Here is a 27,995-nt window from a genome sequence, read left to right as displayed (position 1 = left end):
ACAGATAAGTATTATGAAGTGAAGAATGCCTAACACAATCTTGGTAGCCAGAGAGAGGCAAAGGCACAGCAAGGTTACCAAAGATGACATCCTGAGAGAGTAATGTCTGAGCTAAACCTCAAACAAAACAAAACAAAACAAAACAAGAATTGGATAGAGGAAGAAGAGCATTCAAATCAAAGGAGGCTACAAACGGAGACACGTACACACTGAGCGATGCAAATTCAACCACCCTGAAATACCATCTTTCACCCACCAGGTTGGCAAAGACCCAACAATTTGATAAACTATGGAAAAACAAGTCCCCTTATACAGGGCTGGTGAAAGTAAAAATCTGTACAATCTCTAAGGGAAGCAATTTGGCCAAATCTGTTAAAATTTTATATGCAGATGCCTTTTGACTCAACAATTTCAACTTTAGGTATTTGTCTTACAGCTTGATTTACATGCATATAAACACAAATGTTATTCATTTCAGAATGTGCTTAATAGCAGAAGATAAATTAGGACACACAATAAAGTTATATACACACTGTTTTTAAAAAGAATGAGAATGCTCTTTATGACAATCTCCACAAATGCTGTTAGGCTAAAAAAAAAGGCACATAATACCTTAAATAGTATATTATCATTGAATAAAAAGAGATGAGGCAAAGAAAAAGAATATTTCACTGTGTTGATTTGTAGGTATAGGTTGCTTCTGGAAGGAAACACAAGAAATTGATAATAGTTACCTCCAGGGACAAAACTGAATGACAAGTGACAAGTAACAGAAAGACTTTTCATTGTATAATATTTTGTATCTTTTACATTTTGAATCATTTTATGTGCTAGTGATCCATAAATTAAACTAAATCAGTAAAACATCTAATGGAAATTAAGACAGTTTGAAATTGCCAGAATATGAAATTTAAGACAAGAAGTGATCAGAAGTGAAGCTCAAGAGGTAGCCAGTTCACAAAGGGACTTTTCTGGCATTCTAAAGATCCTGAACTTGAGCCCATGACCGTGTTTCTCAGTGTAACTGGGGACCACATGCAAACTAGGGATAAAACACATCCCTGGAATTCAGCCAGAGTCATTAATGTCAGGTGTGTACTTCAGAAAACCAAAGTCTGGGAATTCTCCACAAACTGAGTCAGAGTCTTGGGGGCTAAGGTTCAGGTGTCTGCATTTTAACAAGTACTCTAGGTGACTAAAGGGTACAGGGAGCTTCTGTGGAGTTCTAAGCAGAAGAGAGAAAGGGCCAGATGCTCACTTTAGATAGACACTCTGGTATCTGTGTCTAGAAGATTTGAGAGGAGCAAGATTCAGTTAGAAAGCTCCGGCAGTACTCCAAATTATGCTATTTGATTAACAATCATATTGTATACAATATACTTATTGCATACAATGTAGCAAAAGTATACCACCTGACAAAATTATACCATGGTACACTTATTGCATACCCTGTGGCAAAAGTATTATCTGCCCAAATGCTACAACCTAAGCCACAATATCTTCAGAAAACAAAAGGGAAATCCAAGGTGCTACACCTTCCAAGTCATCTAGTTTAATCAAATAACACGGCAGACTATTAAATGAAATTATTCTATCCCATTATGAATTTTAGAAAACAAAACTAAAAGTAGACACCAATAAAAGGGTTGCCAAGTTGTGAGACCTGGAATGACGGAGAGGAGGGTAGAAACTGCTGACTTCTTATTTGTTCTATATTAAATTTTTTTTTTCCCTTATTCAGTCCCCATCCTTGGTGACAGGTGAAAAAGAGCTTTAAATAAAACCTTTTTTTGACCAGTGAGGTATGTTTCTGGTGTCAAAATCCTTTCCAAGTCAGTTCTGTTTCATCTAGAGTTCTAATTTGTGTTAAGGACCCTGTTAATAGCAGTTCCACATTTGCCAACAGCTATATCTCTTAATGAAGCAAGTAAATTGTAGTAATAGTTTTACTGGCTTTTGAAATGTCATGAAACAGTAGAACTAAAATATTTGACCAGAAATTTGATATCACAAGATAAGTCATTGGTCAATCAATGGGGAAAAAGACAAGATTTTAAAATAAAGCAATGTAACCAATATGAAAGGGTAAATAAAAGTCAAAACTTTGACTAGCTTGAAGGATGTAAACCTATTCTGTGCATGCCTTATCAACTAAAAAATATTTCCTGTAATTGTTTACATTTCTACAAAGTTAGAAAATCATCAGCCTTCAGGGTATAAAATTATACTGGCACTCTATCCTTCATCTTCCATTTGCATTTTAACAAACAGCCTAATACGGACCTGTTTTACATAAAAAAAACAAAAAAACAAAAAACCACCACCACAACAAAAGAGAATGCTTTGACAAAAAACCAAGTTACCATGACACTATAGACACAGCAGCCATGGTGAGACTCAAACACTTGGCCACTTTCTTTTATATCCAATTCACATGATTCACATAACTTAGTATTTTTTACCCAGCAATATAACCAATAATACTTATCATCTTATCACTCCTATTACAGAATCCCATTTTAGGACAACTTCACACAGCCCAGTATTCTTTGGCCTATTAATAATCTCTCATCTGGGCTACAACTAATGCTATTGCACTCTGAGTACGGGCCTTGATATAAACTATAACACAAATTCAAATCAGTAAGGAACTTATCCAATAAAACTGTAATGACAACAACATCAACAAAAACTATTCCAATGCCTGGCAATTACAAAACTGTGTATTCTACAGTCCCATGAGTTTTACTTCAAAGCTGGCTTATCCCAAACAGCATTACCTAGCAATAGACAAATATTTACCTTATTAGAGATTTCTCCACTCAGAATGGGTACACTTAGGTAGTTTGACTTTTTCAGACTTATTGATTTTCCCTACATTTTAAAAGTTTTTTATTAAGTGGCAATCTAGTTCAGAGGTCCAAGAGTTAATCCTGAGATGTCACCCATTTTCTTGAGGCCTTGAAAACGTTATCCACAGTTTCAAAATGCCAGCACTGTAAAGGACCTTGGAGGCTATCTGGTACAACCTCAGCAATTCACATACTGAATTAGGTGGAGCACTTTGAAAACGGACCATACTACACAAGAAGTATCATTTCCACCTATGAGGCCCAGAGAACACACATAGGAAGTTAACCACACAGAACCAGGGGCCTAGAACTGAGCTCTTCACTCTTAATCCCACACTTTAAACATGCCATGTGAGCTATTTTAAATTGTTGTGGGAAGCTTCGATAAAACTGTATGCACATATTCATGCATACATGGCATTTGACAAATTCTACAAGCTAGACTTTGCAAAATTAGTACAACCCAAAGGACACACCACTTTCCCCAAATAGTAACACTGTGCTTTCTTATGACATTACTAGTCCATGCCTCACCTCTAGTTTCACTCCCTAACACAAACTCAACTACTCTAGCCTCCTGTTCAAACTGTTTTATTCTTTAAATGATGCAAGTGTATTCTATAAACAGTCATTTTCAAACACTCAGGAAACAGAAAACAAATCTACAAATTTAGACTCCCATCAGGTGAATGCAGAGGCCCTCTTCAATAAACCCAACAAAGCAGCAGGATGTTTAATGTTGACAACAGATTCAGCACTTAAGCAAAGATGATTTATAATTTCATTTTGACGCCTCTACAAAAAAATAACTTCGCTAAGATCACACGATACCAGAGGTTTCCAACAGGTTGTCTTGTCTTGCACAGAATTAAACTAAATTAGTTATGTGCAATTAATTCCAAAACCTTTTGGTGCACAGTGCCAACAATTAAGAGATTTCCAACAGATTTTTCTGGACACATTGCTCATGGTAGCACCGGGCACTCTCCTTTTCCTAAAGTTGGTGGATGGGGGTATGGCATCAGAAATTGTTTTTAAAGTGTTGGGGGGGCGGGGGTTGACAACAGGAAGATTCAAACTCTGGTTTTCCTCTTGGATTTGTATCTTTTTGCATATATATAAATAAACGTATCAAATATGGTCTATTGTGGAGATATTGTTGCACAAGAGTCGCAGGCTTTTTATTTCACACACTACCCAGTATACCAGCCCCTTGTCCTGACATTTCTCCTTAAAAACGTATATATACAAGTCACATATTCTCCCTTTCCCTTCTCAGCACCAAAGACCTGTGCTTTTAAAACAAGCTGGTAGTGTCCAACGACCACGATACAGCAAGGAAAAGGCTCAGGCTGAAGGGCTTTCCGGAGTGCCCTAGGCCTCGCAGTCCTGCAGAGTAAAAGGGGGTGTGTCCGCGGTAGTTTCGGCCCTTTTCCCCCTGCAGCTCTCAGCGGCGCCCCGGGCCCCCTTTCTCGGGGCGTCCTGGGGAGCTGTTCGCAGGGCGTCCAGCCCTCAGGCCACGGCTCACTTTCTTGGAGTGGGACCCAACCAGCGAACGAGGGCGGGGTCGGCGAGGGCACCAACGAATCCCCAAACCCCTCACTCTTATGAGACCACTCGGCAGCCCCTCTTCGCCCTCCCCGCGGCGCCCCTGCCTCGGAAGTCCCTGCACGAATACTGCCCCTCTCCGTCTCCCCGGCTCTCCCTCTCCCCGGCCCTGCCTCTCCCTCGCACGCACGCCCAGAGGCAAAGAGGACCCAGGGAGAAACCAGAGGACCTGGGGGCCGCGAGAGAGGCAGGACGGGCATCTGCGGTGCCCTGGGAAGAGTTGTCCCGAGAGGTCTCGCCCGAGGGGGCGCAGCAGCCACCAGAGCCCCGGCCGAGCACGGGAGCGAAGCGGGGCCGAGCCAGGACCCACCAGCTGCTTCAGGTCCTCCTCCGAGAGCTCCGCGTAACGGTACCGCTGCTGCTCGAACTCGTACCGGGTGGTTTTGGCCACCACCACCACCCGGGAGGGGCGGAAGCCGCCGTCCGGGCGGCTGCCACAGCCCGCCAGCTCGCGCGGCTGCCCCTGCCCCAGATGCCGCCGGCCGCCACCGTCACCGCCCAGCCGGGGCCGCGCGGCGGGGCCTCCCGCACCCGGTCCCCGCAGCGCCGCCGCCCGGCCGCCCGCCACGCGACAACAGCTGCCCAGGAGGAATCCTCGGTAGCAAGTCATCCTGGGCCAGGCCGCGGCCGCGGGCTCGGGCTCGGGCTCCGGCTCCTTGCCTCCGCTCCCCACCGCCGGGAGTGCGCGCCGCTCGCGCAACCCCGGCCTCTTAACTTCGCGCCGGGCGGGCAGAGGTTAAGTGCCGGGACGTGCGTGGCCAGCGCGGCTAGGGGGACGTACCCAGACGTTGACGAAGGCGGGGAAAGCGTGGCGATTGGGAAACCGGAGACCCCACGCGGGGGAAAGGTGGGCGGGGAAGAAATGGAGACCTCGGGCTAGTGGGTTTTATTTGTTTGTTTATTCGTTTCACTCACGCCTGCGTAATGGCCGCTTCGCCGCCCGGGGGCGACCTCCCAGCTCCACAAGCTTCCCTTAGGTAGCTCTTCTCCCGCCCCCAGGCTAACTCTATCGGCCAATCAGAACCCGCGGCGGCCCCGGGTCCCGAGGGGCCGCGCCATTTGCTGCGGCCGGGAAAGAGGTAGAATTCTGTTAGGCGGTTGCGCCGCTCTGAGGAATCCAGCTGGATCCGGTCTGAGGCGGCGCGGGGCCTGCGGGTGGAGTTTTGAGCCACTGGCGGGAAGGCAGGTTCCGGGCATGTCCTCGCTCGGGTTCTGTTCTGCAGGCCGACCACGTGCCCGTTGGTTCATTTGACCAGGGCGTGTGATAGCTGGTGTGTCCAGGGCCGGGCTGGGGGCTGAGGAGGGGGACCCGGCTCCTGCTGCACCGTGTGCGTGACCTGGCACGAAATCCTCTCGGCGTGGGACCCAGTGCCCGCCCCGCTGCCCCCCGAAGAGGCCTAAGGAACTTGGAGGATGATGGGTAGGGGAGTCTGGCAGAATGGAGCATTTCTCCACGAGGAGCGACGGTTGAAAGTAGGCAGGACTAGAGCGCGGGGTTAAGAATGTTAGTCATTTGGACTTTGTCCTATAGGTGGGAATTATTTGAAAGCTTTTAACTGGAATGGAGTGAGTTAAAGCAATGTTTGATGACTGTTGATCTGGCTTGGGAATGTTGGGTAGCTTGGGAGGCAAGAAGAGGAGGACAGGATGCTGTTGGGATAATGACCCATGGAGTGATCAGGACCAGGACCAGGGCTGGGGTGTGATGAGAACAGAAGGAAACGTCCCATTGTAAGGGGGAAACCAAATGGCAGTGCACATTCTGCTGTTCAATTCCTGCAGCTCTCTAGATCCCCTTCCCCTGGCACTGTGTTTGCTCCTTTGTAGTCCTGGCGCTAAGTCGCTTCTGGACTTTGGGCAGGTTACTTCATCTTTCTGGGCCTCAGATTCCTCATCTGTAAAAAGGTTAGGTGACCCCAAGGTTCTACCAAGTCCAAATGGATTCAGTGAATCTGTGACTCTCCTCACGGGCCCACCAGCACCAGCGTTCATTCGTTGGTTCCCGCTGTGTGCCTGCTGTGTGCCAGGTAGTGTATTGGACTGGGAGCATGCACAATGAAGCCCGATAGGTGTTTACTTGGTAAAGTTCTGCCGCTGACCCATTCTCACCAAGAACTTTGCCTCACAGCAGCTCCTTATAGTGACGTGTAGTGTAACAACCTTAATAACCTGAACTTCTAGGGGTAACATCTATAACTATGCTCAGACTCCTTTGTAGTCTTACTATTTTAAACTTCATTAGATATTAGGAAGGGAATAAAAGAGAGAAATCACAGATGACACTTAGGTTTGAGGCCAGGGTGAATAGGGGAATGTTAATTGATCCATTCGACAGAAAAAAAAAAATGAGTAGGGAGAAACTGTTTGGGATCAAAGTCTGAGTTTTGTTGCTCATATTTGAAATCTCAGACCTCATTTCTTCCCACTTCACAGATTAAAAACCCAGATTTTTGGCTCTCTCACTTCAGCTACAAACATATGCATTGGCATCTCAGTTGGAATAGGCCTTTGTCCATAGTTATTTTGCATATCATCTTCCACCTCCTAAAAAATGTGCTTTCTGAAGGCATCCTCTCCCAGGTATCTTGAATTTTCCCTCCCAAATGAGTTTACCTCTTCAGTATTTAAATATGCTCATGTCTATGACATCTTTAAAGTTTTTCTTAATAAAACAACCTCTAAGCCTTGGTTTTTACATATTGCCTGCCTTACCTTTACAGCTGATTCTCCAAAGAGTAGTCTTGTTTATCATTGTCACATCCCTGCCTCCTAGTCATTCCTCAACCTGTTGTACACTAGCTTCTCCCCACTACTTTGCTAATTACTAGTGTTTCCAAGGTGGCCAAAAGATATTGTTGGAACTCAAAATACTTTTTTCAGTCCTTTAATTGCTTGATCTTTCTGAAGAATTTGGAATGGTTATCATTTCTTCTTGGAATCTTTTACTGTCTCCCAACACACCAGTCACTAACAGTGTTTCTCCCATTTCTATGTCTCTTTTTGACTTCTTCCTAAACCCATCTCCAAGATGTCTTCTGTCCTTGTCTCCTTGTCTCTTCTTCTGCCTCTTCTTTGTCCTTCTCCCTCTCTCTCTCTCTCTGTCACACACACACATTCCTGAGTTCATTCAGTGTTGTGTAATGGAAGGATCTTGGTTCAAATCCCAGTTTTATTGTTTATTAGCTTTGTGAAACTTGAACTGGTTGTTTAACCTTCCTGAGCCTACTTCTGCATTTTTAAAATATAATTGCTACTTTGTAAAATTGTGAATATATGACGGATGCCTAGCACTGTGCCCACTACACAGTACACACCTGGCAAATATTAGCCCCTTTCATGACCTCAGCTATTACTGCCGTCTTTAGCCCAGATCTTTCTCCTGAATTTCCAATCCTTATCTAGTTTCCTTTTAGATAATGTCTCTTAAATCTTACACATGTAACACGCATTCGTGGAGATTAAATTACATTTGAGTGTCACTGTAGGCCGGGCATCCTGCTAGGTGCTACAGATGAAATGATAAAAAGCGTCCATGCCCTTGAGGAGCTTAAAGTCTATGCAGTGATGGAGTTATACACAGAATGCTATAGAAATTTGGAGGAGCAGGTCTTAAGTCAGCCTAAGAAGAGTTAGACAAGGCTTTCTGGAAATGTGAAGAGCTAAGCCTTAAATGATGAATACAATATTAGCCATTATCAGCAAGAATGAGAAGGAAATTCCACAGAAGAAACACCATGAACAAATGCATAGAAGCAATGAACTAGCAATTTTGAATTTTTAGAGAATTTAGAGAGAGGCAGACAACACTGGGAAGTGAGGCTAGAGAGGTAGACAAGGGTAAAGACAATGAAAAGTGTTAAATCCATGTTTAGGAACTTGTCTTTTATCCTGCATATATTAGGAGGAACCAAAGGAGAAAATGACACAATTAGCTTTGCAAAAATTGTGATTTTTTTTTTTTTTTTTTTGAGATAGTGTCTCGCTCTGTCATCCAGACTGGGGTGCAGTGGCGCAATCTCGGCTCACTGCAACCTCCACCTCCCGGGTTCAAGCAATTCTCCTGCGTCAGCCTCCCGAGTAGCTGGGACTACGGATGTGTGCCACCATGCCAGGCTAATTTTTTGTATTTTTAGTAGAAACAGGGTTTCACTGTCTTAGCCAGAATGGTCTCGATCTCCTGACCTCATGATCCACTCACCTCAGCCTCCCAAAATGCTGGGATTACAGGCGTGAGCCACCGCACCCCAGGCGTGAGCAGGCATTTTTTAGAAGAAACACAAACAGTGAATAAATACTTGAAAAGATAACATTATTAGAAATTAGAGAAATACTAATAATATCATTGTGAAATAATATTTTATATCCACTAGATTGGTACAAATTAAGAAATCTTGGTAATACTCTGTTAGAAAACTTATCCATATCAAGTCTTGATTAGCCTAAACATTGGCTAATCATTTCAATAATTCTTCCTTCCAGTGTAAAAAAATAGTTTACAAATTTTTTTTTTTTTTTTTTGAGACGGGGTCTTACTCTGTCACCTAGACTGGAGTGCAGTGGCACTGCACTGCATGGCTGACACAGCCGCAAACTCCCAGGCTCAGGCGATCCTCCTACCTCAGCCTTCTAGGTAGTTGGGACTACAGATGCATGTCACCATGCCCTGCTAATTTTTTTTTTTTTTTTTTTGAGATGGAGTCTACCTCTGTCATCCCGGCTGGAGTGCAGTGAGTGGCACGATCTCGACTCATTGCAACCTCCGCCTCCCGGTTTAAGCAATTCTCTGCCTCAGCCTCCTGGTGGCTGGGATTACAGGCCGTGCCATCACGCCCGGCTAATTTTTGTATTTTTAGTAGCGACGGGGTTTCACCATCTTGTCCAGGCTGGTCCTAAGAACTCCTGACCTCATGATCCGCCTGCCTCGGCCTCCCAAAATGCTGGGATTACAGGCATGAGCCACCGCGCCCAGCCACCCTGCTAATTTTTTGAAATTTTTGTAGAAATGGGGTGTTGTGCAGTGTTGCCCGGGCTAGTCCTGAACTCCTGGGCTCAGGCAATCTACCGACCTCACCCTCCCAAACCAAACTGCTGGCATTCATGGATTTAATGTTACTGAGTTTTAAACTCAAACTCCATCTATGGTGAGGCTGGTGTGCTTTTCTAGTAAATGAGTCTAACCAACCATGTGATAGCCATATCTCAAGCAAGCTTAACTGTTCTCAACATTTTATGGGAAAAATTATATATCACTGTGGTATTCACAACTTGAAGATTTACACAGGTTTTAAAATATATCATTCCCAACCCCTAGAATCCTTCCCACCCCCACTTCGCGTACATTCTGACTCTATGGAAGACATATATACCTCTTTTTATGACATTCAAATACTCTAAGACCTGTATAGCAGGGGTCCCCAACCCCCGAGCTATGGACCAGTACCAGTCTCTGGCCTGTTAGGAACCAAGCCACACAGCCGGAGGGGATAGGCGGGCAAGGGAGTGAAGCTTCATCTGTATTTACAGCTGTTTCCCATAATTTGCGTTACTGTCTGAGCTCTGCCTGCTGTCAGATCAGAGGCAGCATTTGATTTTCATAGGATACAAACCCTACTGTGAACTGCGCAAGGCACCTAGGTTGCACGCTCCATATGAGACTCTAATACCTGATGATCTGAGATGGAACAGCTTCATCCCAAAACCACCCCACCCTACCCACCCCCTAACCTGTGGAAAAACTGTCATCCATAAAACCAGTCCCTGGTGCCAAAAAGGTTGGTTACCACTGCTGTATAGGATGTATTCTGGCGAAAAAGGGTTCTTTGCTTTGGCAGTAATGGATGGAAAATAATATATTTTTGAGAGAACATTTTAATTGTCTATAATTAGGGTAAACAGTTGGGTAAAATCTTATTAAAAGAGAAGAAAGTTAAGGTTGTCTTAACAAAAGATATATAATGACATAAATAGTTAATTAAATTTTAATTAAAAACAGCTGTTTTGGAAATCCAAAATGTATACTTCGAAATGATCTACCTAAATAACTTATGAAAATGGATGTTATTGTACAACTGATGTTATTGTACAAATTCTCCTTATAAAAGGGGAAGAAAGGACATAGGAAAGCTGAAAAGAAGAAGGCTAGGTGAAGATACAGGACAAGGAAAAGTCATAAAATGTTTCTACTATTCCTCCAAAATTGTACTAAATATTTGTGTAAGAATTCTAAGAATAATGGAGTGTATAGAAAGCGGGTTGAAAGACTTGTGAGCTAAATATCATGTTTCTGTTCTTCTTTTCCATTTCATAATCTGGGAATTTTCACTTCTTTCTTTGCTTTCCTGATATTCTAACCCTATATTTGGTTTTGTTGCACTGGAATTTCTATATAGATCAGAAATTAAGGTAGTTAATTTTTTCCATTGATATATGCGGAGAAATCTAAAGAAAATCACAGAATGAATTTAACTTAAAATGTTTCAAGCATTGAGAAGATACTGCTTTATCTCTACCTTAGTGTGGTGACAAGGATGAACATGTCAAAAGGATAACGATGACCAGGTGCAGTGGCTCACGCCTGTAATCCCAACACTTTGGGAGGCTGAGGCAATGTGGATCACTTGAGATCAGGAGTTCAAGACCAGCCTGGCCAACATGGTGAAACCCCGTCTCTACTAAAAATACAAAAATTAGCCGGGTGTGATGGCAGGCGCCTGTAACCCCAGCTACTCGGGAGGCTGAGTAAGGCACGAGAATCCCTTGAACCCGGGAGGCGAAGGTTGAAGTGAGCCGAGGTGGTGCCACTGCACTCCAACCTGGGTGACAGAGCGAGACTCTGTCTAAAAAACAAACAAACAAAATACATAAATAAAGTTATTTGTTCTCTTCTTCTCTTTAGCAATTGATAGTGCAATCACAATGCTCCCACATCAGCTAAGATCTTACAATAAAAGAGAACCAGTGCTTTATTATCTTCTCCAAATATCTCTCTGTGTTATGTTTCTAATGAAAATTTTTTGCTGAGTGTGTTCCACATCAGAGTCACTCTTCTTGATTTTTAAAGTGTTTCTGTTGTCCATTTGTTTTGTCCTTTCTTTCGTACTATGTCTCTTTTTTCCCTTCTATCTTTTCTTCATCTCTCTCACATTAACTTTATTTTTCCTCTTTATTTTCTGAGTCATTGACTCCTTTATTTAGAAGTAAAGGATATTATGTGCCATATTTCTTCTAGAATCACTGGAAGAATGAATGGGCCTCTCTCAGTAGTTACCTTACATTAAGTTACGCTTTCTCAGTTATAAGGAAGGACAAAATGAACAATTATACTAACTAAATCATAATCTAAAAGAGTTAATTTAACTTTCATATGCTAAACTTTCAGGCAGTAGCTGAGGTTTGACTTAATAAATACTTATATATTATATCTTTATTATTTTATAACAGGCATGGCGATACAGTAATATAACTTGAAAGTGTGTATTCGCATATCCAAATGAATATTGTTCTTTGAAGTATCACTTAGTGAAATTATACCCTCATTCCAAATATGTTGTCATTGTTCAGAACATTTTCAGAAACATTTTGGAATTATGAATTCTTGTCCCCTAGTCAGAGAATTGTTTAGGGGTCACAATCAAAAGTCACTTTGAAGCCATGATGTGATAAAACTGAATTGAAAAATGAAGTAGGGCTATAAGTACTGAGACTAATTTTCTTATATGATTCATGAGGTGTCTGTGAAACAAATCTCAAAGAAGAGGATCAAAACTCTATTGCAAAATTGTTGAAATTACTGTAGCCTACTATAATAATAGCATTTAAGAAAAAGATTCATTTGGCTATATATGATACATTTGTTTTTCTCTCTATACAGCCATACCTACTAAAGTATTAATGAAAATGTAATTACATAAATAAAACAAAGTAGAACAAGTTAACACATTTGGAATTCTTATACATGCTTTTTGATACATAGGTAATGTATTATATTTATTTATTCGTTTAACAACTATTGGATGCTGACCATGAGTCAAGCATTGACAAGATGCAACAGATACAAGTCCAAGAGCAGATGCTGTTTTTAAAGAAATTCATACCATGAATATATAAGCTTATCATATTTAGGAAATCCAACAGCTAAAATTAAAATATACATTTCCCAGAAGATAAATAGGATTTAGTGAAATGTTATGATGCAATTATACTGTTTTTCAAAGAAATGACTCTGGAAATTTAGTAAAATATTTGTTTTATGGTCAGTGTATGACTGAAAAAAATAAACATTTTGGTAGGTATTTATCAAATCTAGCAATTTATAATTCTGAGTATTATATCCATCAATGTGATGAAGCGTCCAAATTAGTTATAAAATCCTATTCTAAATAAACTTCTTCAAAAATGATAAATTTTGAACTTCTGAAGTCCATTTATTTTTTTAAATTCTGTCAGTTTCTGCACAATAATCAAAATGTAAAATGTAAAACATAAAAATGTTAATTGTAACAAATTACATTTCTTAAACTTTTCTATAAAAACTCTTCAAGGAATGAATAGAATCTTCTCATTAGTTAGGGTGGTTTAGTATTTTCAGTAGGGTGAACCCTCTTTTTGTAGATGTCATGTTTATAGCAGGTAGTATTCATGAACAGGCAACCGACTGTCTGTGAGTCCACCTAGAAGGATCTGTGATATAAATTTAAAAGGTTTTATTATACAATATTTAGGGTAGATTTTTAATATTGAATGCAACTAAATATGAATATTAATGAATATACTCATTGGTGATGAAATAAAAGCTGCAGAATATACATTTTTACAAGTAACATTTCCCATTTAGATAATTTATAAGCAACAAAGTGCAAAAAATTAGACCTTTTATTGCTTCCATAACATTTTAGCATTTGTTTTTAATGCCTCCTGGAGAAGATACTAAGTGAAAAGGGGAAAAAATGGCAAAGGAAAGGGGGTTCATATGATTGACATTTGCTTTGCATTATTTTCATTGTTTTTTTATTAAGATAGTTACATAGCACCCCTTTCCTAAAATTCAGTATAACAGAATGTAGACATCATAAGCACGTGTCATTAGTTCGTGAGACAATTTGCTATTTAATCCTTTTTTCAAATTGACATTGTTAATGTGTACCAACTAGTTCTCTGATAGACCCCATTTTATTGTTGGCAGTGTAAACATTATAATAAAATAAAAGAATTTTTATTTATTTTATATGCTTTAGAGACTAATAAACCATTTGTTTAATAGATTTGCTTAAAGTAGCAAGAAAAATTATATTAACTTAGTTCTCTGAATCACTAGGTCAAGCAGGTTATAATACTGATCTTCATGTTTTGTGTATTTTTCGTTTTGATTATAGCTTTAATATTAAGCAAAGGAAGATATTTCATCCAGTTATGCACGTTCTTTGATAGATTCTTAAGTTATGTATGATTAAAGCAGCTTTAATATTTCAAAATGATTAAGAGTTGAAAAAAATGCTTGTTAACACACTATCATTGTAATTGTATTACTCAGTCCTCTGTAAAACAAGAATTCAGGACTAAGTGAAACTGTTAGTGAAAACACTTGGATGACTTTATTGGAATAATTACATCTATATAACAAAGTTGAGCTTACTATGTTTGACATTGTTTTTCTCCAAAGCATGAATATTAGTTTTAAATCCATATATCAAGATAAGCACTAAAACCTAACAATCTGTTTATCACTGGTTCCACTTCAACCTTACTTTATTTGTGAATCTTGATACAATAAAAGAAATAGTACTTTTTCCCCTAGACAAAATAGGTCCTTGAAAATAGTATTTGTACAATCTAGTTATTCTTATAAGCAGTCAAATTCTAAAAAGAGAATAAACAGAATTTTCAGGGTATCAAGCCAAGTGTACCAGGTGGACTCACTATATGTATTTCTATTTCTTCCTATTATAGCCAATAATAAAATGAGAGTAAGTGAAGATAAATAAAAATGAAGGGTTAATTTCAGGGTAGCAATGTAGTAGTTTTTTATGCAGTTTATAAGCAAATGACATAGGCATCACCATGAGGCTGACTTGATAAAATGAAGACCACTTATAGAAGACAGTGATTTTCAAACCCACTCCTCAGATCCAAACAACTAAGGCTCTAGCCACCACCGACTTTAAACAGAGCAGTTCCACTTGTTAAAAAATCTACCTAATATATGAGGATCATGCTTAAGAATTCGTTTTTAAACCTCTGACCTAACAAAACAAAAGCTATTTACCTGATCCATTTTTAGTGACTTGAATGAAATCATCCTCATTCTCATCACAGCTTTCGCAGTTCGATTGTTGGACTGTTTCTGACAGGCTTTCAGCTTGATTGACATCTTTCTGCTTACTGAAGCTTTGAAGTGCAACAAGACGATGATGTATTGCTGCATACAAATATGCTGTATCTTTGGCACTGGCCTGCGTGAGGAACATTACATTGTTAAGAAAATCATTAATGTTAGCTACATTTTACAGATTTTTAATCTTTCACTACTAATAAGGAAGGAATTACATGGCATAAATCTACAAATTGGTACATAGGTGCTAACAACCCTAAAAATTAAGCAGTAAAAAGACAATCTTGAACTAAATTGCGTCCTAAAATGTATACTTTTATAAGCAATCCCAATGTATACATTTTAAATTGAGAGAGTGAAATTTTGTTATATAAAATTTCTATTTGAATTTAAATTAGTTAAGACCATCCCTCCTTCACTATTTTCACTGTAGAAAATTGTAGGCTTGCAGAGAAAAAAGACTTCCATTTCCTGTCCATCACTTTGCTTGGACATTCCTCCAAACTACATAGCTTTGTGGATATGCTGAGCTCATTAGAGCAGTCTATGGTATTGTACCATAAATACATCAGAAGTTCTTGCTTTTCAATATTTTTCTACACTATTTTAATGGTTGTTATTCATATGAAAATATAAAAATGGTAACAATAAAGTTGGTATAACTTTTACTGTTAAAATATTCTTTTTTTCAATTCCTTCAGTAAAACTGTGGGTTCATTATTAATTTCGTTTATATTAGCAAAATATAGGCAGCATAGGTACTAAATATAGCTTGTTTCCCTCTTCCCTTTATGAATGAGGAAATTATGGCTCAGAAGGGTAAAATGACTTGTCTGAGTTGCTAGTCAGCAAATTGGCTGAAAGTTGAAACCCAGGTTTTATCATTCACATTAGTGGGATTAATGGAATAAATTATGGTCCATAATCGAATAGAATTCTTTCACCTACTAAAACAATTTTTGAAGAATAAACTAATGTCATGAAGACACTCACTAACATCGATAAGTAAAATGTGTATTTCACAATCATATTAGCTTTTTAATCTCAGCAGCTTTTCTAAAGTATACTATTGTTACCATCATTTTGCAGATGAATAAAATCAGTTTAAAGAAGGCTAAGTAGCTTTCCCAAAGATTATACAGTATGTACACTATGCTACATATATGTATGTGTGTATATACTTACACCCAGTTCCATGTATATACTAAAATATAAGACCAAAATGTTAATAGTGACCATCTCTGAGGATGGAATCTAGTCATGATTAACAGGCTCAGTCTCTGGCATGCTACTTTACCCACCTAAAACCAAGGGGGAATCTGGCCCAGAAGACTGGCAAGAGTATTAATACCTTAAATGGTAAATGCGGTTTGTACATCATCTTACCTGAACGTTTTAATACTCAATATCACTTACACCTAACAGTACACTTACTGGTAACTAATAAATTTGGATTTTCATCACGGGCACCTGCAAGCTTTTTTTCCATATTACTACATGGAAACCAATTTATTTGTATTGTCACCTTCTGCCTGAACTTGGGTAATCAGTCTTCAGTTGGTCCATGGGGAAATCTAGTTTTTTTGGGGGGGAGGTTGTGGTTTTGTTTTGTTTTTTTAAGGCTTTATTCTTGCCAGCTCTCTTGGGTCTGGATCTTGTATTTGAGGTCAAGTATTCCTCTGCCAGAAACAGCTAAAGCTGTGCTCCCATCCTGTTACCTTGGAGATTTACTCATGTCCAGAATTGGAATTTGCTGTTGGACTGGTTGTTTTAACTTGCTAGCTCTGTATTTTTCCATTTCCCACTGGTTCTTTTCCAGTGACCTAAAGCCTTTTTTCAATCTCAGCTTGCAGGATAAGCATTAGGCTTCAAAGTCTGCTAACCTCTTCCTGGGAACCATTCCTGACAATAGTCACTTTGGTAACACAGTAAGATTGTTCACAAAATTTCAGTAGTAAAGTAAAGGGTAGAGATTTGATGGCATGTATCACACAAATGTCTTGGAATGAGTACCAATTGATTACATAGACTTTGGTGTTAATTTCTGAATTTCACATAAAATTTATGTCTTATACTACAAACAGACATAATGAATGGCTGTTTTTGCCAATGGTACATATTATTACAACAAATGAAAAAACAAATTAGTAATTGCAGACATCTATTAATGTAGTAGGATAATCCTCTCTCACTGAAATTTCTCACTTACCTGAATTAAAAATACTTTGATGCTATAGTCTTCTAAATCAGTAGCTGTTATTCGTACATTTTTGTGGTTTGCTCTTTGAATCTTCATTTGGGCCCAGAGTTTGCTATTGAGGATCAGCCTTAAACTGCCTTGATTGCGCATAACTAAAATAGGAAGTTGACTACATCAGGCCACAGAACAGTTGACACAGAGGAATTTACCATTTTCAAAAGCAAAATAAATCTTGTAGTTGTTTTTCAGACTGTAGATTCAATACTAACTTGTGATTTGACTAAATTATAACTTGGTTTTCAAATTGTAGTTTTTTATGTTGGGAGAACTTTTTTGTCTTAAGTGCTGAAATTACACTTTTCTACTGTAATATTTAAAAGTGGTTAAAATTTTAGAACTCTTTTTAAGAACTGATAGTCTGAAGAATATTCGTCTGCGAATTGTTTACAATGAAGAAAACCAAAACAAAAACCTTAAGTGTCCAAAAAAATGGAATTAGTTAAATAAATTATGGTGTAGTCATTCAAGAGAATATTATGAACCCATTAAGAATACTGCAAGAAGATATTTATTGATGTGGAAAAATCATGGTGTAATATGTAAAAGAAAAAAATAGGCTACAAAGCAAAATAGACACCATGAATCAGAACTTTTACAATCTATGTATACGTTTATATATACAGAAAACAAGGGTCAGAAAAATATATTCTGTTAACAGATGGAAGATAGGCCTTTAAGTGATTTTTAAAAAAATTTTTTCAATCCATGCTTTCCAGTTTTTACAATGAATGGATATTACCTGCATAATAAAAAGAAAGCTGCTTTGGGGGTTTGTTTTTTGTTTTTTATTTTTGTTTGGGGATTTTTTTTTTCCTTTGGCAGGCAGTAGAATCAAACCAGAGTAGTAAATAACTTGCAACTGCCTTGGTACTATTACTTGGTTGGGTGATTTAGAAATCTGCGTGCCTGTTACAGAACTGAAGACACTGTTTCTATCCTTTTAGTCTGAATTATATCTCTTACCCATTTCTTGAGCTTGATATCCAAAACTCAACGAATAACCTTATTCTTGGATCCAATGTCTACCTGTGGTCTCCTCCAAAGTCTTGACCTCTCAAAATTGACCAATAAATCCATTCATCCTGCCCAGATCTCTCCCTGTGCTGTCTTTCAGTTTGGACCTCTGAACAATGCCCATTGTGTCATTTTGAATGATAGCTCTCTTGTATTTTTAGGTTTGACTGGCTCCAACTTCTGAACATCACTGTGCCTGCAGGATTCAATAACGGCACACCTTGGAAACTAATCTCTTTCCTTAGAGACTAATCCTTCATCCTGACCCCCATCCCATGTCTGAGATGCCCAGGACAAATTATGGGGCAAGTATTTTCTTTTAGAAAAGCTTTTCACTTTACAAAATAATTTGCATCATATTATTTCAAATAATAATAACATTACTATTTAGGTGTGTGCTGGGCTCTGATATAGGTGCTTTACATGCTTTATCTCATTGAATTCTCTCAGTAAGTCATGAACTACAGTTATTCCCATTTTAAACTGATATAAGTACAGTAGAGAAAGAGATTAAAAAACTTGTCAAGGTCACTAGTTAGTCACTGCTGGAGCCAGAACTGGAGCCCATGCAGTCTAACAGGAGAGCCTCCTTGAAATGGGAAGCTCCTATAGAAATATTTTCAACAGTCTGATTTTTTTGGTGTATTTTATAGCACATCTCCAGAAAATGATATGTGCCTATATTATTATAGGTACACATGAGAAATCCTGAGAAATCGTCGCTTGCTTTACAAAAGGATTCCTTACTTAGTCTTGACTGTAATGTTCCACAGTCACTGCTTGCTGTATCATTCAGTCTCAACGTTCCTCTGCCCCTTTCAATCCAGGATTGTGTTGTTTTGTTGAATATGAAAAGCTTGCAGTTGATCTAAATAACAATTTTTTAAATGTCAAATATATAGAAAATTTTTTCAAAGTAAGTTACTTCCTATGTTATGATACATTTATATGTGTCTGATCTTTTACCAAAATAATCTTCGTTAGTGATTTATAAACCAGCTTTTAACATATATTTAATGTTTAGAAACATACAACTTTTGGATAGTTCAAACATCAAAAAGTAAAAAGACATACAAAGTGAAAAGAGGCCCCAGCTTTTATTTCCCATCTACCAATTTACACCCCTGCAACAAGTAACCACTGGTGTAAATATTTTGTTTATCCTTCCAGAGATATTTGTACATATATACATGCCAATACATATAAATGTTCCCCCTCTTTTTTTCTGTCAGTGGTAGAATGCCATACCTACTTTCTGATTTTTTAAAACTATATATACATCAACTTTTATATTAATTATTTGAGCTATATAATGTTATTTGAAGGTAAAGGAATCATTGAACCATTTGCATGCTTCGAAATTTTCAAAGACGGCATGATAATGTGGAGAAGTATGATGTAATGCCACAGGTTACCCCACTACAATCATTACTACTGTGTACAAGAATCACCTAAACAGCCTGTTAAAAATACAGCATGTCAGAGCCTCACTCCTAACAATTACTTCAATAAGACTGGAATTAATCTAATCCAAGGGTTATGCTCTGAGACACAGTTAAAATAAAAGTGTCTGTAGATCATACAGGAAGTGGAGAGGAATGGAGAGAGTTTAGAGAAAAGCAGATAGAGAAAGGCAAAGGGAAATTTCTGCCTTGTTGGAAAAAGGTAAAGTTGTAGTAATTACATTTCATGTGCTTGTGCTGATGGTGATACTACTCAGCATTAAAATCCTGTGATACTGTAGTGTATATCTGTGAAATTCTTGAATTACATGAAATTCTAAACTTTTTTAAAGAAAGCTAAATTTATGAAATTCTAAACTTTTTTAGGAGGAAAACAAAATTCTTATTGGACTGAAATCAAGGTATCAACATTGTTAAACCTGTGTAAGTAGAATTATTTAATCCCAATAATAGCACTAATTATAAAAGCAAATATTAAAGCAGGATACTTGGCTATTGTATTTCTAAGGGACTAATGTGAAGAGTTGTAAAACTAACAACCCATTTTCCTGCAAAGTACACATACAAACATAAGAAGAAAATAAGTTACTGGTGTAATTTTTGAGAGCGTCCAACATTTTTATTAAAGTAACTTAGTCTCCATGAAAACTATACTTCTGTCTGTGTTTTTAAAGATGTCTCTTCTCATGTTAACTTTATTCCAAGTATGTAAATGCTGCCAAAAAGAGTAAAACATGATATACAGACCTTTAACACATTATGTTCTGATTCCTCCCCTGTTATAACATCAATTTTCTCCAGCAAGCATTTTCGTGATGGTTGGGAAGAGAATGCAGCAGCTGATTCAGTTAGGGAAGTATTTTTAATAGAGTCTGTTCCTAAGAGAAAATGCGGGAAAAACACTGAAAAGTCCCCATTTTCTCTACTGTGAAAGTTCTTTATTGCCCCTATGACCACATATATCTACTTGGCTTTTTCTAATAGTAAGTGAGATTCCAAAAATTCAAACTGCTTGAGTTCGTGTAAAATCTCCTTATCGATTCCCGCATAGCATTAACTCAAAAAATTATTAAAGCTTGTATATCAGATAATCATATTTATATGCTTTAATCTTTACCAAAATATTTGAAACACTGAATTACTGTTTTTAAAACCTTATATTAAATATTAATTTTACTTATATTAAATATTAATGTTAATAAATAACATAAAAAACAAGACAAACTAGGTGAATCTAATGTTTTACAAATGAAAGAATTCTTACTTGAACTTAAAAAGTTGACAGGAAATTTCGGAGTGGATTTGAATGGTTTTTCCTTGGTGTATGAATCATTTTCAAGTTGAGGCTGGGTGAGTTTTTGAGTACTCTGAGTGGGGAAAAAGATGCATTATTAATTTTATTTAATAAAAGTTTTAATTTTATCCCTATATGTTTGCAGTAAGACACTTTCATTTTTCTGTTTCAACACAGCAAATAAGCCCAGCTGGTATGTTTTTTATTTTGGACTTTCTGTGTGCTGAACAGAGAATTCATCTCCATTGTTAGAAAGCCTGAGTTCTAATCCTCAGAAAATATAATCTAGTTACCACCAGCCTACTTCAGGTGGGATCTAGTCCCAGAGGCAATGGGAAAGGTCTAAAGGTACAAAAGAAGGTAACAGATGTTCCACACTCTGACTAGACTAAACTGATGCCCAGGAGGTACAAAAGAAAGAAAGAAAATGTGCCTTTGAACACAGGAGTTAAAAGTATAATTCAATTTAATATTACTTTTAATTAATTTACCTTTAGAAATTTAAAGTGACAGCTCTGTATATAGTAACAGAAACATATACCAAAGTATTTCAGTGTCCCCAGAAATTTACTCTTGCTATCCACTTTATGGAAGAAAACAAAAAAGTTATCCAGAGACCCCCACAAGATGTCTCAGAGAACATCTTTGTAGAAAGAATCCTAACTTTTCCTCCCAGACAATTTTTGCCAACAGTCGCTTTTAAGGCTACTTGGGGCTCTGTATGTCTGTTGTAATCAAGGCCTGCACAAAAAAGACTAATTGACATGACATTTGCGATAATGTGTAGCCCTCTGCAAAACACAGAGAATTAGAACAATGATACTTAAGAATTTATGCTTATATTTTTTCCCTTATGAACTGAAAATTATTTCACATTACTTAACTAGACATCAAGATATTCCCTTAAAATTGGTAGAGATGGGTATAATTATTTCCATTTTAAGAAAATAGAAACTGAGGCACAGAAAGTTTAAATGACTCACTTTAAAAACACATAGTTAGCCAATAAGCCAAGAGTTCATCCTGGCCCCCAAATCGCAAGGCCAAAAATTTACAGGATTAGAGGACAAACACAAATTATCTCTATAATTCCTGTTATCCTTAAGATATTACCAACTTAAAGAGATAGAGAGTTCAGGTTCCTTTATAAACCAAATTTAAAATGCCCATAGGAAATGTGCACAAGTGCCTTCTCAAACCAAACCTGTAGTCCTGACTATAGTTTATTTGTATAGGTATCTCTCTGTCTGCTCTTATTAGATGATAAGCACCTTTAGGGCACAGTGTCTCCTTTAGCTTGCATAACCACTTACTCAGGTGGTTTTCAAACCTGCCTGTACATTAGAATCGCTTGACAGCTGGCCTCACCCACAGGCATTCTGAGCTAATTGGTCTGATGAGACCAAAGGTAAGAAATCCTTAAAAGGATGATTCTAACAGGCAGCCAAATTTGAGATCAATGCTTTATATACCATAAGAACTCAGTACATGTTTGGTAAATTGAGTGGAATGTAAAGTTGATCCTGTGAGGTTTGAAAAGCGTTGTCTGACATTTTACAGATGCTGTGGCTAATCTGGTGTCAAACTTAGAAATAAATGATATGGAATAAATGTGCCTAAATATACTGCCTGTAAATTCACCATGGAGGCTAGTCCGTTTTGGTTCACATCCAAAGGCATAGGTCACAGGTCTAGGATTGGTGAGTTGACCTTCATTTTGGGAATGACAGAAGGGTTCCTAAAATAAACTAAGCCTTTAAAATAACTAATATATGAAAGCCCTAAAAATTTTGGAATGAGTTTGGGCATGGTGGCTCACGCCTATAATTCCAGCACTTTGGGAGGCTGAGGCGGGTGGATCGCTTGAGCTCAGGAATTCAAGGCCAGCCTGGGCAACATGGTGAAACCTCATCTCTACCAAAAATACAAAAAGTTAGCCAGGTGTGGTGGTGCGTGCCTGTGGTCCCAGCTACTCGGTAGGCTGAGGTGGGGGGATCCCTTGAGCCAGGGAGACAGAGGTTGCAGTGAGCCAAGATCATGCCCCTGCATGATCTGCATGTCAGCCTGGGTGACAGAGCAAGACCCCATCTAAAAAAAAAAAAAAAAAAAAGAATTGGAATGAACTGGCTTAACGAGTTGGTTCTTTTATTAATCTAAATCCGTACATGAGTTTTAAAATCTCTGCAGCTTCTTTGGGATTCTTCATGTAACTGGTATTCCTGAGACAAGCTAGGCATGTTCAAGCTATCTCAGCCACTTTCCTGACTTGAGTGAAAGCTGGAAAAGGTATGAAGATGTGATTGACCAGATAAAACCATAGGCATGGTTTCCCACAGCTTTCACTTTTCTGTACAATTTTCCACTGTAGATTACACTGTCTTAGAGATCAGAGTTCTGTGGGGACCAGAGAAGCAGTTACCTCATTGCAAGATGATGCTGAGCATTAAATAAGGATGATGGTAATAACAGTGAGGGGTTTTCACTAGGCAAGTAGATTCTCCTAGGCAAGCAAAGCACTATGAATTTTCTCTGAAAGCTAGGGAAAGAAAAGTTATAATAATGCTTTTTGATGTAAGAGCTTGAAAGTAGGGTTGTGGTTAACTAATAAGAACAAACTGGTCGCCGGGCGCGGTGGCTCACGCCTATAATCCCAGCACTTTGGGAGGCTGAGGCGAGCAGATCACGAGGTCAGGAGATCGAGACCATCCTGGCTAAGATGGTGAAACCCCATCTCTACTAAAAATACAAAAAATATATATAATATATATATTAGCCTGGTGTGGTGGCACACATCTGTATTCCCAATTACTCGGAAGGCCGAGGCAGGAGAATCGCTTGAACCCAGGAGGCGGAGGTTGCAGTTAGCAGAGATCGTACCACTGCACGTCAGCCTGGGTGACACAGTGAGACCCTGTCTCAAAAAAAAAAAAAAAAAAAAAAATTGGCAAATAATTTTAAATGCATCTTGTTGTAAAATGATGCAAACTATTAAAATATCATTACCAATTGAGCTTATCTAATGATTGCAGATAATTCTGGGATTTCCTTGGGTACTTTTGGCTTAACACAAGTCAAAGAACTATTTAATATTTCACATCAGTAATAATGTTATAATTATACAGTTCCCTTCCTCTGTGGGTTTCTATTATTTTAACAACTAGGACATGCTTCCCAGGAGAATCTTTCCAGTTAAAGAAAGAAAATGTGCCGTTGAACTCAGGAGTTAAAAAGTATTATTCAATTTAATATTACTTTTAATTAATTTACCTTTAGAAATTTAAAGTGACAGCTCTGTATATAGTAATAGAAACATATACCAAAATCTTACCAAAACTCTTTCTACCATGTTTTCTCCAAAAACAAAATTGGAACTGCAGTTTTTAAAAGAACATTTATCTTCATTTGGTTGACATCTAAGAAAAAGAAATAAGCATTTACTATTTTAAATACATGGATAAAGCCATTTTAAACCTTGAAATAATCAGATAATTTAATAGATTTATGTAAATCAAATTTACTGCTCATTTTTGTTAGTTTGAATTTAATGAGAAATGAAAGAAAAATTCAAATAGTGGCATCCAGAGGTGATTGTCAAGATAGTTTCCAGCTATTACAGCACTGACAGAGACCAGTCCTGACTGCCTCATGGCCATCACTGCACTGGCTGTGTGGTCAGCCAGGAGGGCTGCCCAACCCTTTTTGCTTTTCCAACACACCCTGTCTAATACCTAATTTGCACTCTTCCCTTCCCCAAGTGGCTGATGCCTTTAGCAACCAGAGATCTCCAGGGCAAAAGCAAAACCCTATCTGTTATAATTGAGTGTGCATTGGCTTAAATTTTTTTGCCTCCCAGAAACGTTTTTTTTAATGTTAAAAGTGTTTTTCCTGATGAGAAACTTGAAGACAGGAAGCCCTCTCTTTGTAGACAGATGTGCTCAGGATTCGTCATTGCATCCCCAATGTGCACAGAAGGCACCTGCTACCGCACCTGGACAGAGCCCAGTCATGTGAGTCAGTTTATATCCACAGCTAGTTTTAATCTCTCAGATCAAACATTTATTCATCACTAGTAATACTAATACATACTAATAAATATGGCAGATTTATACTGCTTTCCTTGATGTTTATATAACCCATGCCAATAAAAAATGAATAATGCCAAAATAAAAGAAAAAAACGCCAGAGAGAGAGGAAGAGAGCCTAATCTACTAACCAGATAATTTATGCCCAACCAAATAAAAGTTTAGCCATACATTTTCAAAAAGTTCTCACCCAAGTCAATGAAACAATGAAGACAATCCAGTATTAATATGATAATATTTAAGTATCAGAAATTTTTAAAAAACATTTTAAACTTGTGTTCCTATAAAATCTCCTTTCAAATGGGAATCTTGGCAGTTTATCCATACAAGGTCAGAAAATTATTTTCCATGATTGGTTATAATAATAAAAGAATGCAAGAATGAAAGGACAACCCTTCTGTTTTCTCATTATTAACTTACCCTACTGATGTTGCACCTAAAAAGTGCTGGTTAGTAGACAGCTGGACTGAAATTCTGGCACTTGATAAATTTTCACTTGACAAATAGGAATTTCCCTCAGAAATCTGAAAGTAAAGAAATACATCAAAAAGTTTATAAAGACTACCTTACTATAGGACCATCAGACAAGGAAACAATAGTTATAGTTAAACATATTGAAAACTTACTATGTTTAAGTACTGCCCTAAGCATTTTATGTACTATCTCATTTACTCCTTACAACTCTATACACTTTGTACTTCTATTATCCACATTTTACAGGTCAGTAAACTGACACAAAGAACTTAAATAACTTGTCCAGGTCACTTACATACAATGGAGATCTGTCTAATACCAGAATATCATAATATTCAGAAATCCCACTATGTTTTGTTATTTTTGCCATTTTAGTCAAATTGGGTTAATTCTCATTTCTGGATTAGTAAAGCTCACTTTCAGGACTATGTGATCCTTGGTAACACCCAAAAATGTCACCATCCTAGTCACCCAGTGTAAGAGAAAACCCCACTCATCTCTTTATCTTGAAATTTTCAACTGGTAACTTACTCAGTTACTTTGCCTTATGTACATATGTGTATGCACAATACCTGAATTAATATATAAATGTAAGAGTGAGGAAATTTAGAATTGGAAGGAACCCTATAAATTATCTGGTCTAGTATTTACAATGTATTGTGGACACCTTCCTTCCTCGACCAGGGATTTGCAAAGATGTTTCAGGTCGTTCATATCTTTTAAAGCCAGATAGGATACGTTTCCACTTAAATTTTTATTTCAATCAATAAAAATAATTTTGAATACTTTTTCTTTTTTAACAAGAATTTGAGAACTGACAAATATGTATCAAGAGAGCATGTGCCATGGTTAGCAAAGATCAAAGTACATGCTCATGACCTAGTCACTCAGATGATGTAGCTCTCAGTCGAAATGGTAGCTTTCACTCCTATGTTGGTTAAAATAGTTATTTAGGCATATATTGTTTAATCTATACATATTAAGTAACCATTGATTAATGATAGGATGAAAATAATTTATCTGATTTTGATATACAAGTTAATAAGAAATATAAAGATAATGGTTCTACAAAATCCACCTAGAGAGTTTTCACCAAATCTTAAATTATATTCATTTGGTCAAAATTCTTACATAGGATCTTATATACAGTGTGTCTCTGGATCTTCAAAGATCACTAAATGGAAAATTTAATGATGGGCATTAAATTTTCTGTTTAATGATGGGCATATACAGTAAGGATTTTCAATAACTGGAAATAAGGTTTATTTACTAGACCTTATAATTTTCTCAAAAATAAATATAAACAATAGCTTGAAATTTTCTCTTATGCTTGGATCATTTAGGGAAAAAAAATGGAAGAAATATATTAATAAATTTTATTTTAAAAATATGCAATGCAGTGTTTACAAAAATCCTGCCAAGAAAGAAATATTGATGTACTATTGATGTCATAGCGTGTAATTAAAATCTTGCTGTGTATTTATAGTGCATGCCATTTTAAAATCAAATGCAATATAACTTTTTAGAAATTAGTCAACACATTATACTTCCTATTACATAATTTAAAACAAGTTAAACACCATGCATCACTCTTTTTTTTCTTTTCTTTTTTGAGACAGTCTGGCTCTGTCACCCAAACTGGTACCATCTCGGTTCACTGCAACCTCTGCCTCCCGGGCTCAAGCTAGGACTACAAGCACATGCCACCATGCCCAGCTAATTTTTATATTTCTTGTAAAGACAGTGCTTTACTATGTTGCCCAGCCTTGTCTGGAACATTTTAGCTCAAGAGATCCACTCATCTCGGCCTCCCGAAGTGCTAGGATTAAAAGCATGAGCCACCATGCCCGGCCATATGACTTCTTAAATAAAAGTAAGGAATTATGTAACTTGGTGATAATTATTACATTATATTTAAATGAAAACAGTAATATACTTATCTAAAATTGAAGACATATTTTACTTAAAAATTATATAGCATGCATAAATGATGAAATGATTTTTTTAAGTTCATAATGGATCTCTCCAAATCATATCTTACAAAGTAAAGGGTTTAGAAATATAAAAATATTGGTAAATGCTGACCAAGTTCAAGTCCCTTACTTTGCTGATAAAAAAAGATGTTGAATGGGTGCTTTGTTTAGATAAACAAAGATAGTGGCAGAGGCAAGATTAGTACCAAGCTGGTATTTTTTTACACTTGAATGTTTCTGTCCTTATGTTCACTAAGGGAAAACAAAACAAAGCGAAACTATGTGACCAATCCTCAGTAGTTCAGCTGGAAACAAATGGCTAAGATGGAATAACTGTCAAATTCCAACCTGCCTATCTTGAGTCCTGTTCCTCCTGTGTCTGCTTCTGCTGGAAGACAGGGGTAGCATTACAGCAATTGAATATATCCCCAAACCCGTATCTGCATGGCTTGTGTAAGTTACTATCTCTTTAGAAAGGCCTACAAAGAGTGATTCAGACACTACATAGTAGGAAGTTAGAATTCTTAACTGTCTCTGGAGGCTTCCCAGACCCTTCCAATTACACTGTATAGGGAGTTCTCTGCTCCTGTTATACTGGAATATGGCTCTGAAGTGAGCCCCTGGTATGACCTAAACTGGCAAAGATAC

The 27,995-nt window shown here is 37.8% G+C and overlaps 2 protein-coding genes across 8 annotated transcripts in view; both read right to left on the bottom strand.

Moving 5' to 3' along the window:
- LOC105473078 (NAD kinase 2, mitochondrial) overlaps positions 1–5,260 on the bottom strand; it is a 45,416-nt gene extending 40,156 nt beyond the window's left edge. The window contains exon 1 of one of the 3 annotated variants that reach the window (XM_011726703.3): positions 5,242–5,260. Coding sequence is in view for 2 of the 3 variants with exons in the window: in XM_011726702.3 (XP_011725004.1) it covers positions 4,771–5,070 (300 nt within the window). In the remaining variant the exon portion in view is untranslated. Of the gene's footprint in view, positions 1–4,770; positions 5,206–5,241 lie in introns of those variants that run through there. The other 2 variants (XM_011726702.3, XM_011726701.3) reach the window with 2 other exon arrangements.
- A 6,025-nt stretch (positions 5,261–11,285) lies between these two features.
- Positions 11,286–27,995, bottom strand: part of LOC105473077 (RAN binding protein 3 like) — a 52,280-nt gene continuing 35,570 nt past the window's right edge. For 3 of the 5 annotated variants that reach the window (XM_011726696.3, XM_011726700.3, XM_011726699.3), the window contains 8 exons: positions 25,321–25,424; positions 24,147–24,231; positions 20,789–20,891; positions 20,272–20,402; positions 18,809–18,929; positions 16,997–17,139; positions 14,722–14,908; positions 12,856–13,139 (listed from right to left, as the gene is read on the bottom strand). In XM_011726696.3, the coding sequence (XP_011724998.2) occupies positions 13,096–13,139; positions 14,722–14,908; positions 16,997–17,139; positions 18,809–18,929; positions 20,272–20,402; positions 20,789–20,891; positions 24,147–24,231; positions 25,321–25,424 (918 nt within the window). In that variant the 3' untranslated portion in view covers positions 12,856–13,095. Of the gene's footprint in view, positions 13,140–14,721; positions 14,909–16,996; positions 17,140–18,808; positions 18,930–20,271; positions 20,403–20,788; positions 20,892–24,146; positions 24,232–25,320; positions 25,425–27,995 lie in introns of all 5 variants that reach the window. The other 2 variants (XM_011726698.3, XM_011726697.3) reach the window with 1 other exon arrangement.

The sequence above is a fragment of the Macaca nemestrina genome, chromosome 6 (assembly GCF_043159975.1).
Source record: "Macaca nemestrina isolate mMacNem1 chromosome 6, mMacNem.hap1, whole genome shotgun sequence".
NCBI lineage: Eukaryota > Metazoa > Chordata > Mammalia > Primates > Cercopithecidae > Macaca > Macaca nemestrina.
This window is presented reverse-complemented; position numbering and strand designations above follow the sequence as displayed.